The sequence below is a fragment of the Staurois parvus genome, unplaced genomic scaffold (assembly GCF_062004578.1).
Source record: "Staurois parvus isolate SC_StPar_1 unplaced genomic scaffold, SC_StPar_1.0 ptg001252l, whole genome shotgun sequence".
Lineage (NCBI taxonomy): Eukaryota > Metazoa > Chordata > Amphibia > Anura > Ranidae > Staurois > Staurois parvus.
Window position 1 is genome coordinate 2,482,501 of NW_028319048.1, and position 12,900 is coordinate 2,495,400.

At 44.7% G+C, this 12,900-nt stretch overlaps 2 protein-coding genes across 2 annotated transcripts in view; both read left to right on the top strand.

Moving 5' to 3' along the window:
• LOC149437876 (uncharacterized) overlaps positions 1–4,600 on the top strand; it is an 11,338-nt gene extending 6,738 nt beyond the window's left edge. The window contains exons 4-5 of the mRNA XM_089660529.1: positions 1,769–1,788; positions 4,269–4,600. Of these exons, the coding sequence (XP_089516655.1) occupies positions 1,769–1,788; positions 4,269–4,418 (170 nt within the window). The 3' untranslated portion in view covers positions 4,419–4,600. The remainder of the gene's footprint in view (positions 1–1,768; positions 1,789–4,268) is intronic.
• Positions 1–12,900, top strand: part of LOC149437875 (uncharacterized) — a 150,634-nt gene that overhangs the window by 64,127 nt on the left and 73,607 nt on the right. The window lies entirely within an intron of this gene.

Here is a 12,900-nt window from a genome sequence, read left to right on the forward strand (position 1 = left end):
CACCTACCTTCCATACCATTCCACTTACCCCCCTTCCCCATACCACCTCACTTACAACCCCAAAATTCTTTATCTACCCCATACTATCTCACCTACCCCCTCATACCACTTCACCTACCCCCCCATACCGCCTCACCTACCCCCCCAATCTACTTCATCTACGCCCCCCATACTGCCTCACCCACCCTCTCATACCACTTCACCTACCCCCCATACCGCCTCACCTACCCCCCCAATCTACTTCATCTACCCCCCCATACCACCTCACCTATCCCCTCATACCACTTCACCTACCTCGGAACTGCTTCACCTACCCCCTCCATACTTCCTCACCTATTCCTCATACTACCTCACCTACCCCCTCATACTACTTCACCTATTCCCCATACCACCTCATTTACCCTCCATACTGTCTCATTTACCCTCTCATACCACTTCATCCACCCCCAATACTGCCTTACCTATCCCCCTATAGTTCCTCACCTATCCCCCTATGCCACTTCACTTACCCTGATACCTCCTCACCTACCCCCCATACCATCTCACCAACCTCCCATACCGCCTCACCTACCCCCCACACCATCTCACCAACCTCCCATACCGCCTCACCTACCCCCCACACCATCTCTCCAACCTCCCATACCACCTCAGCTACCCCTCATACGGCTTCACCTACCCCCCTATACTGCCTCCCCTTCCCCCTTATACCACTTCACCTACCCCCCATGCCATCTCACCAACCTCACCTACCCCTCATACCACTTCACCTACCCCCCATACTTCCTCACCTACCCCCCATACTGCTTCACCCCCTCCATACCACCTCACCTTCTCTCTTCCAGGTCTAGCACCTTCCTCTATCCCTTCCTAATCACTGTGCATCCCTGTCACCCATCTAGTCCCACCCAGGTTATAGGTACTTCCACCCATCTCCTACTAATTTCACCTCTCTCCTACTCTCCTAAACCTTCCTCCCCAGTCAGAGCCCCTTACACACCTCATTCTGCCATGCTTGTCACACTGGAAATGTATTATTTGTGACAAACAGTCAACAATAAAACAATGCACTCCCTATGTGGCTGGCATGTTCTTTCATTTATTCCTAAAGTGGTATTCCTGCCTAACCATAACTACTCTCAGAAATGTAACACACACTTACTACTGACACCTGAACTCTGTGTCCATATAAGCCACGGCCAATATTCAGCACTATGACAACCACCTCCAATATTCGTTGCACCACACTTTATTTCCGCATGCACACAGGACCACTGCTTTCAGAAACACCCCCATAGCCAACCTTACTGAGCAATGCAAGAGGCACCATCTTGTATCTCTCTTAGAGTCTGAGATCTGACCCCCCCAGGAAAAATAACTATCTACTGCCCTGCAGGGCTATGCAGTGCAAGTGAAATACTCAGCTGTTTCTATGTGTCACTTCCTCACCGGCTGGACGCCCTCCATTGCTGGTCACTGATGTTCTCTAGAGTTTCCTGTCATTGAGGAGGAGACACTTCACTTTTATGGCGTGAAAGGGAGCAACGCATGAAGTAGGTGAGCTTTTTCCCTGCTGTCTGCTGTGGCTGGATGGTAGAGTGACCAGGTCCTTATTAACATAATACTGTGAACCCTCTAAAAAAAAAAGAAGGTGTTTGATTCATCAGTTCGACTCACCATGGATGGAAAAATGTACAGAATAATGAAAGACAAAAAGATGAAAGGCCACTGAGTTCTCTGTATTGATTTCCTCTCTTTTTACCTTTTACAGCTCACAACAGAAGACTGTGGGTAAGTCATAACATCGGATGACAACTTTTATCTGTGACATCACAGTGATGGCTTACTATTAGCCCAATACATGGTGACACGCAATGCCCACTGACCTATTTCTGGCCATGTCTCCATTAATAATGTACAGCTCTGAGCAGTGATACAAGTGTACAATCATTACTGCAATCCACAATACAGAGGTGATGACTTTACAGTGAGGATATAAAATAAAGAAATGACAGTTAATATGGTAATAATCTTTCTTGGATACACAGAATATAACTGGATAGTAACATCCATAGATAAAATTGATCCAGGGAATATCTGATTGCCTCTCATGGGATCAGGAAGGAATTTTTTTCCCTGCAGGAGAAAATTGGATCGTGCTTTGCTGGGTTTTTTTCCTTCCTCTGGATCAACTGTGGATATAGGATTATAACTTTTTTTTTTATGGTTGAACTGGATGGACTTTTGTCTTTTTTCAGTCAGACTAACTATGTAACTATGTAACGTTATTGAGTGTCCAATGTGGGAAACAATTGGGAAGTTGGTATTCTGTAACCCCTAATTGGCATTGGGGTGATTTTCTGTAGCCCAAAACCTGAAATTGAGGCACTTTCCCATAACCCATAACCTGACATTGAAGTAGTTTCCTAAACCCTAAAATTGGGGTGGTATCCTGTAACCCATCACCTGACATTGGGGTGGTATCCTGTAACCCATCACCTGACATTGGGGTGGTGTCCTGTAACCCATCACCTGACATTGGGGTGGTTTCCTGTAACCCATAAAGTGACATTGGATAGTTTTCTGTAACCAAAAACCTGAGATTGTGGTGGCTTCCTGTAACTTAAAATTGGGAAGGTTTCCTGTAACCCATTTTCTGGCATTGTGGTGATTTCCTATAACTCATAATGTGACATTGGGGCAGTTTCCTGTAACCTAAAACCCAACATAGTGGTTGTTTCTTGTAACCCATATTCTGAGATTGAGGTGGTTTCAGAAACCCATAAAGTGACATTGTGGCAGCTTCCTTTTACCCAAAACCCAAGATGGTGGTGGTTTCCTGTAACACATAACCCAAGATTGAGGTGGTTTTCTGTAACTCATAACCTGACATTGCGGTGATTTCCTATAACCCGTCATGTGACATTGGGGCAGTTTCCTGTAATCCATAACCTAACATTGGGGCAGTTTCCTATAATCCATAATGTGACATTGGGGCAGTTTCCTGTAACTTGACATTGAGGTAGTTTCCTGTAATATAACATTGGGGTAGTTTCCTATAACCCATCATGTGACATTGGGGCAGTTTCCTGTAACTCATAAACTTCATTGGGAAGGTTATCTATGACCCATAACCTGAGATTTGGATGGTTTCCAGTAATATTTAACCTGACATTGAGGTGGTTTCCTGTAACCAATTATGTGACATTGGGGCGATTTCCTGTAACTTGTAGGCAGGTAGGTTTTCTCCACTGTTGGTGATGCTCAAATCAAGTGACACCTCAGCCTGGAGAGGAAGTCCAAGAATAACAACATTTCTCTTGGGTTTCCTGGGTCAATGGAGCAGTGTTCCAGTTGGCTACAGTGAACCCATGTGACCCTTGGCGGCCACCTGGGTTCAGCAAAGTCTATCTGTCCCTGCCCTCTGGGTTTTGGTACTCTTCTGTTGTGTGGCTGGTGTAGAGAGAGAGAGACCCCGCTTGTTAGGAAAAGTAACTAGTGGTAGGAAAAGGTTCCTGATGAGCAGGGAAAGATTAGGGAAGAAACTTCCCTCTTGGGATCAGATTAGCCAGGCCGGGCTGCACCTTCTGAAACAGATGCTGTTGGCACCTCTCCTCCGCCACATCTGACTATGAGTTATTCCCCCAGCGATGCTCTTCTGCCAGTGTGTTAGTAACATTAGCATTCTGTCTAATACAAGTTCCAAGTTTTACTGTAACTGGACTCTGTATTTACTGCTTGTACCACACAGCACCTCCCTACAAACTCATAACCTTCATTGCGGCAGTTTCCTGTTACCCACAACCTGAGATTGTGGTGGTTTCCTGTAACCCATAACCTGGTATTGAAGCAGTTTCCTGTAACCCATAACCTGAGATTTTGATAGTTTCCTGTTCCTTTTAACCTGATATTGGGGTAGTTTCCTGTATCCTATAACCTGGTTTTGAAGCAGTTTCCTGTAATCCATAACCTGACATTGGAGTAGTTTCCTATAACCCATAACCTGACATTGGGGTGGTTTCCTATAACCCATAATGTGACATTGGGGCAGTTTCCTGCATCCCATAACCTGGTATTGAGACGGTTTCCTGTAACCATATAACCTGATATTGGGCAATTTCCTGTATCCATATAACCTGACATTGGGTTGTTTCCTGCAAACTGTATCCATGACTCCAAGTCAACCTAAGCTTCCATAGATGCTAGAAATTTGGTCAACTATTTATTGGGTCTTACCGCTGCAGGGCATTTATGTCTTTCCTCTTTTTCAGGTCACAGAATGTTGGAAATACAGATGGCTTTTTCTGGCTTTATTTCTCATTTTATTTTGTTCTATCGTTGGTTATGCATTGATAGTGTATGTATTCCTTCATCATCCCTACAAGACATGGCACACAAAGAGCACACAGAAACATGGCTGACAACAGATCTACTCAGCTTCTGGAATTGTAAAATAATCCTTCCTCTAGAACAGGCATGTCATACTTTCAGGCACTTTATATTGTTAATCAGTAATCGTTCACAGTGCTGTCTAGTTTCTGAACTCATGAATAACATGCTCTGCATAACCAACATATGATCAATAAAGAATGAAGTCTCTCAATTTCTAGTTACAGTCTGTGAAAGAGAAGTCCTCTAGTATGGTGCAATGATATATTCATGGTGACCTCTATGACCAATCTGTGACCCCCCTCAGGTGCTCCTGCACTCACCAGAGACCTCTGACCTCCTGCTCTTAGTATACGAGATAACCAGACTTGTGGATATCTCCCCTCCCGGGTTCTTCTAGTTACTCCAACACTCCTTAGATGTCACTGTCCAGGACCACACCTGCCTCCAGACCACACCAGTATCATTTGAGTAAGGAAACCTAATGCTCAGCCATCTCTCCAGTGACTCCAATACTGGAAGTGGCAGCTCTCTGCAGGACACATGCGCGGGGTTGTCCACATACCATCATCAGCTACAATCCCTCAGCTGAGATGAGCTTCCTTTGTGGGTCCTACTGCAGCTCACAATCAAACAAAATGAAAAACCGAGAGTACGGTGACAACAGTGGTGACGATGTTTCATCTCCTGAAGCATTGTTACAGCTACTTCCTTCCTACCTACAATCCAGCGATGACTGCCCGCCTGGAGATGTGACCACAGAAAACATTTGTTTTGTTCAAATTCATTCATTAGATTAATAATTTCATTTTGTCATATTCGTTACTTTAGAATAATTCATTTTCAGAATTTGTTTTGTATCTTCGGATCCGTTACGTATATTCGTTATTTTCAAATCAATTTGAAATTATTTGAATATGAATTGAAATGCGAAAATTAATTAGAACTTGAAATGGAAACATATTGTAATAAATACATTAAAGTGTTACTTAACCCCCAACAGTACAATCAGTCTGTAGATGCAGTAAAGCGTGCTTGTTATACTCACTGTGGAACCTAAGGGGTTAATCCTCTGCATTGCACAAAAAGGCTGTTTGATCCTGTCTTATCTGATCCTCCCCTTCTTGCAGTACCCCCCTCTTATGTCCTGATAAGACATATTGTATGGAGTCACCCTGCACATGCTCAGTTTGGTGTGTATTGCTAGAGAGTTTTTTTTTCTTGGAGAGTGCAGAGCCAATCAGCACTGCCCAAACAGAGGTAAGGGGTTCTGCATCCTCCTAGAGCAGAAAGAAAACTCCTACAAGCGTTAACGAGTGCTCTGCTGGACACTGATAGAAGTCACAAGACTGCTATATACTGCTGATGAGTAAAGGTATTTAGCTGTTTATATTTACTAAAATAATTGCATTTCCATGTTCTGTACTGTGGGAGACCAGATATAGTGAATGCGGGGTCCGGGGAGAGCGGATATATGAATACAGGGTCCGGGGAGACAGGATATATGAATACAGGGTCCGGGGAGACAGGATATATGAATGCAGGGTCCGGGGAGACAGGATATATGAATGCAGGGTCCGGGGAGACAGGATATATGAATGCGGGGTCCGGGGAGACAGGATATAGTGAATGCGGGGTCCGGGGAGAGCGGATATAGTGAATGCGGGGTCCAGGGAGAGCGGATATAGTGAATGCGGGGTCCGGGGAGAGCGGATTTAGTGAATGCGGGGTCCGGGGAGAGCGGATATAGTGAATGCGGGGTCCGGGGAGAGCGGATATAGTGAATGCGGGGTCCGGGGAGAGCGGATATAGTGAATGCGGGGTCCGGGGAGAGAGGATATAGTGAATGCGGGATCCGGGGAGAGCGGATATAGTGAATGCGGGGTCCGGGGAGAGCGGATATAGTGAATGCGAGGTCCGGGGAGAGCGGATATAGTGAATGCGGGGTCCGGGGAGAGCGGATATAGTGAATGCGGAGTCCAGGGAGAGCGGATATAGTGAATGCAGGGTTCGGGGAGAGCGGATATAGTGAATGCGGGGTCCAGGGAGAGGGGATATAGTGAGTGCGGGGTCCGGGGAGAGCGGATATAGTGAGTGCGGGGTCCGGGGAGAGCGGATATAGTGAATGCGGGGTCCGGGGAGAGCGGATATAGTGAATGCGGGGTCCAGGGAGAGCGGATATAGTGAATGCAGGATCCGGGGAGAGCGGATAAAGTGAATTCAGGGTCCGGGGAGAGCAGATATAGTGAATGCGGGGTCCGGGGAGAGCGGATATAGTGAATGCGGGGTCCGGGGAGAGCGGATATAGTGAGTGCGGGGTCCAGGGAGAGCGGATATAGTGAATGCGGGGTCCGGGGAGAGGGGATATAGTGAATGCAGGATCCGGGGAGAGCAGATAAAGTGAATTCAGGGTCCGGGGAGAGCAGATATAGTGACTGCAGGGGATATGTGGATGACCTCAGTATGGGCGGCTCCAACTACTCATCTGGCCAGCAATGAGACCTGAGCACAAAACAACAACTATAGACATGCTCCCAACCCTGTGGAAGTCCATAGAGGAACAGTTAAAATCGAAATTCACTTTAATGTTGAGTTAAAAAGCATGACATGTAGGAGTGCCCACATTGATACATCACCAAGTCAGTGGACAGGAGAGACACAGATTTCCAGAAGCTGGAGGAGGACACATGATCCTGGACCCAACGGTAGGATGCTCAGCCCAGAAGCCTCAGGACAATGGTAGGAGTGTGTGTATGGTGGTCTGTGGGATCACTGAGATGGCACATCACCCATGAGTTATGTTTCCCCAAACCAGGCAGAAGACCGCCGAACAAGGGCTGGTGAGGGCAAACTGGAAGCCTAGGAGAACACAAACCATGTCAAGCCAAAGGAGAGAAGCCGGTCATCATTATAACATGTTTCAGGGACTTTTCTGTTCCTCAGATCACGTGACTAGGATCTGGCAATCAAAATATATATAGGAGGAGCCAGGGGAGTGTGTCATCCTTAATAGCCACCCACAGAAATTAACCCCTTTGTAGCTAAACAGCTCTAAAACTAAATAGAAAATGTATTAAAAACATAGATAAAGTATTTGCACAATAATAAATAAAATCATATATCAAGTGGACTCCAAAGACATGCTGGTAGGTTAATTGGCTCCGGTCTATATTGTCCCTAGTATGTGTATGTATGAATGTGAGTTAGGGACCTTAGATTGTACGCTCCTCGGGGGCGGGGACTGATGTGAATGTACTATATATATGTAAAGAGTTGTGTAAATTGACGGCGCTATATAAGTACCTGAAATAAATAAATAAATAAGTGAGCTTACTACTTACTAAAAAAAAAAATAAGAAAAGATAACTACACAAAAGGATAAACACATGAAGGTAATGAATACATGCAAGCAGTAGCAAAGAAAAATAATATTATAAGAAAAGATATTAGTAGATGGACACGTAAACATTTGGAAATACATAAAAGTACGCATCTCAGATAAATGCATATCAAAATAAAAAGTGCATGTACATTGAAGAGGTAATGCAATGTATTATGGTTAACCCTCCTTAGGGCTGTTCACACGTGACGAAATTTATAACTCATAGAAAATGCCCCTATAGCGTTAGACAGGCATTAATGAGATTTAGTATGGGCATTTTACAAGCATTAACACTTCCCAAACGCCCTATGTGTGGTTTTGAGATGTTTTATAGGCATTTTACAAGTGTTAAAACCACACCACAAATGCTATAATAAACTCTAATGGTATTAACGCCCTGAGAATGGCTGCAAGGGATCATCACCATAGACTTGAATAGGAGGCATTGAAAGGCTTCAGCTCCTCCTGACGCAACATGAGGCTTCAATTTTGATGCAACGCGATGCTAACGCTTCAGGTTTTGATATTGTGAACAGCACCGTGTCCTGCCGTAATATAATTTCCATAAGCATTTGAGGAGCGTTAAAATGCCCCTCAAACGACCCACTTTCAAAGCCAGTGTGAACTAGGCCTAAGGGACAGAGTGTTGTCACCCTATAACAGAGCCAGCATAAGGCAGAATCGCCTTGGATTATTTTACTTAAAACTGCACATTTAAAAACATTGGAAATTACTTCAAAGAAGTAATTAATGTGGTAAAATGTATTTGAGATTGTAACAATTGGAATTACTGTACATATATTATAAGAGCTTAGGGAGAAACGTCACCTAAAGAAAACATTTTTATATACAGTATCTCCCAGAAATGAGTCCCCCCCTCACATTTGTGTAAATATTTGATTCTCTCTTTTCATGTGACAACACAGAAGAAATGACACTTGGCTACAATGTGACATAGTCAGTGTACAGCTTGTATAACATGTAAATTTGCTGTCCCCTCAAAATAACTCAACACACCGCCATTAATGTCTAAACCGCTGGCCACAAAAGTGACTCCACCCCTAAGTGACAAGGTCCAAACTGGGCCCAAAGTGTCAATATTTTGCGTGACCACCATTATTTTCCAGCACTGCCTTAACCCTCTTGGGCATGGAGGTCACCAGAGCTTCACAGGTTGCCACTGGAGTCCTCTTCCACTCCTCCATGACGTCATCACGGAGCTGGTGGATGTTAGAGACCTTGCGCTCCTCCACCCTCCATTTGAGGAGGCCCCACAGATGCTCAATAGGGTTTAGGTCTGGAGTCATGCTTGGCCAGTCCATCACCTTTACCCTCAGCTTCTTTAGCAAGGCAGTGGTGGTCTTGGAGGTGTGTTTGGGGTCATTATCATGTTGGAATACTGCCCTGCAGTCCAGTCTCTGAAGGGAGGGGATCATGCTCTGCTTCAGTATGTCACAGTACATGTTGGCATTCATGGTTCCCTCAATGAACTGTAGCCCCCCAGTGCCGGCAGCACTCATGCAGCCCCAGACCATGACACCCCCACCACCATGCTTGACTGTAGGCAAGACACACTTGTCTTTGTACTCCTCACCTGGTTGCCGCCACACACGCTTGACACCATCTGAACTAAATCAGTTGATGTTGGTGTCATCAGACCACAGGACATGGTTCCAGTAATCCATGTCCTTAGTCTGCTTTAGAAGAGGCTTCCTTCTGGGATGACAGCCATGCAGACCAGCGTGCGGCGTATGGTCTGAGCACTGACAGGCTGACCCCCCCACCCCTTCAACCTCTGCAGCAATGCTGGCAGCACTCATACATCTATTTCCCAAAGACAACCTCTGGATATGGTGCTGAGCACATGCACTCAACTTCTTTGGTGGACCATGGCGAGGCCTGTTCTGAGTGGAACACAAAAAAATGGCAGTTGGCTAGTGCAGAGCCGCCTGGAAAGTGGTTAATTAAATCACTACAAAAGTAAATGCAATATTTGTATTTATTCGATCACTTAGATCATGAAAAAAGGTTGACATTGACATGGTGAACATGTTGCAATCATATTAAAATCAAAGAATTAAAATAAAGAACCGTTTGGCGTCTTCAAAAATGGCTGTGTAGGCAAAAATGATCAATATGAGGCAATGGAATTTCCTTTCTGTATTCATCTGCAGTAAAGTTCCATATTGTGTAACCTAGTGGAATCGTTTTCTTCTTTAGCTGTTCCTTCATGAACATCACAGTAAGGATGGATGAACTCCTAGGAATGGAATAGTGGATAATGATGAATATAGAGGAGACGGGATAATCATCTTGACATCAGCCTAATAGGATGCACATATTAAATTAATAAGATATATCTCTCTTTACCTTCTCAGTGACTGTACCATAATATAAGCATTGTGGGTATAAACCTTCCTGGATAACCAACATAGATGGAAATGAATCCACAGTAAAAAGTGACTCTAAAAGTGAATAAATATTAAATGATGAGGAATAAATACCAATAGTGCTAGAGTGCCATGAAATAAATTCATGTGAATTACCATGAGGAAGGTCAGAAAAAAATCTTCTCACTATAGATGTGAAAAAAACATTGGTGTATATGAAAAGAGGTGACAGTCCAGAGCAGGGGCAGACTGACAACTCATGGGGCCCCCAGGCAATAGGGATCATGGGGCCCTTGTGTTCTTGCCCAAACTCAAAAAAGCCTATGAAAAAGGTGTTGGTTATGTGTTATAGAAGACACTGGTAGTGATGAGGCAGAAGTATGACTTTACTTGTGTGGCTTAAGTTATGAACATACAGAGCACATTTCAGCAGTGTATAACAGATTACTTCCTGAAGAGATGATAGAGAAGAAGGAAGAACCAACAAGTCTTCAGATATACACAACTAGTAACCTTTAGTGTATAGTGCCATCTACTGGTCAAGTGATATTAACACACAATACTATATAGTACATGCTGTTGTATTCCCAACAAAAGGTACCAGGGGCATCTATTGTGGCAGTGCCCGAGATTCCAAATGGTCAGTCCGCCCCTGGTCCAGAGTAGTTAATATGGATATTTCAATAAAGACATTCACACATCAATGGTTCCTCTTGTACATGCCCCTCTAGGAGTTCCAAAAATTACTCTTTTTGAAGAGTTGGTGCTGTTCCTATAAAGATGCGTGAGAATGATGTCCCATATCGCTGGCTGTATAACACACGGTATATGGTATATACAGTGAGAAACAGAAGTATGTGAATCCCCTGCGATTTTGCAAGTTCTCCCACTTCTCCATCATGGAGGGGTCTGAAATTCACATTGTAGGTGCATTCCCACTCTGAGAGACAGAATTTAAAACAAACTTCAGGAAATCACATTGTATGATTTGTAAAGAATGTATTTGTCTCGCACTGCTGAACAGAAGTATTTGAACACCTAAGAAACAGCAAGAATTCTGGCTCTCAAAGACCTGTTACTGCGCCTTTAAAAAGTCCACCTCTACTCCACTCATTCATCTCACTTAGTAGCACCTGTCCATCCCACAGTCTGTCAGACACCAACTACTACCATGGGAAAGACTAAAGAGCTGTCAAAAGACACCAGAGACAAAATTGTGGACCTCCACAAGGCTGGAAAGGGCTACGGGGCAATTGCCAAGCAGCTTGGTGAAAACAGATCAACTGTTGGAGCAATTGTTAGAAAATGGAAGAGGCTAAAGACGACTGTCAGTCTCCCTCGGACTGGGGCTCCATGCAAGATGTCACCTCGTGGGGTATCACTGATGATAGGAAAGGTGAGGAATCAGCCCAGAACTACAAGGGAGGAGTTGGTCAATGACATGAAGAGAACTGGGACCACAGTTGCAAAGGTCACTGTCGGTAGAACACAACGCCGTCATGGTTTCCAATCATGCATTGCACGGAAGGTTCCCCTGCTCAAGTCATCACATGTCCAGGCCCGTCTGAAGGTTGCCAATGACCATCTGGATGATCCAGAGGAGGCATGGGAGAAAGTCATGTGCTCAGATGAGACCAATGTAGAACTTTTTGGTCTAAACTTCACTTGTCGTGTCTGGAGGAAAAAAATTGATAAGTTGCATCCCAAGAACACCATCCCTACTGTGAAGCATGGGGGTGGTAACATCATGCTTTGGGGGTGCTTTTCTGCGAAGGGGACAGGACGACTGCACTGTATTAAGAAGAGGATGAATGGGGCCATTTATTGTGAGATTTTCAGCAACAACCTCCTTCCCTCAGTCAGAGCATTGAAGATGGGTCGTGGCTGAGTCTTCCAACATGACAACGACCCGAAGCACACAGCCAGGAGAACCAAGGAGTGGCTCCGTAAGAAGCATATCAAGGTTCTGGAGTGGCCTAGCCAGTCTCCAGACCTAAATCCAATAGAACATCTTTGGAGGGAGCTGAAACTCCGTGTTGCTCAGCAACAGCCCCGAAACCTGACAGATCTAGAGGAGATCTGTATGGAGGAGGGGGTCAAAATCCCTGTTGTAGTGCAAACCTGACCAAGGACTACAGGAAACGTCTGACCTCTGTAATTGCAGACAAAGGCTTCTGTACCAAATATTAACACGGATCTTCTCAGGGATTCAAATACTTATGTTCAGCAGTGCGAGACAAATACATTCTTTACAAATCATACAATGGGATTTCCTGAATTCTGTCACTCAGAGTGGGAATGCACCTACAATGTGAACTTCAGACCCCTCTATGATTTCTAAGTGGGAGAACTTGCAAAATCGCAGGGGGTTCAATACTTCTGTTCCTCACTGTACCTATTGAGTCCAAAAATTCCCCTCAATCTAGACTGTAATTTTTATAAACAGGAGTTATACCCAATGCAATAATAGGTTTGCTTAATCCCTAGATTGAGGGGAATTTTTGGACTCAATAGGTATATATTATATACCACTTCTCTGGAGCGCTGGAGAGTTTGCCCGACATGTTTCGCTACAGTACCCAACGGGGCAGAAACCATCCACGGGGCCAGGTATGGGGGTGCAAAAAGGCATGGCAGGCCAGCAACCAAAGGTACCTCAAAAGGCTGAATTCCAAATACAGGGGAATAATGAGGGGCCAGAAAGAACCTGGTTTCCGCCCCATTGGGTATGCCTCATCACTG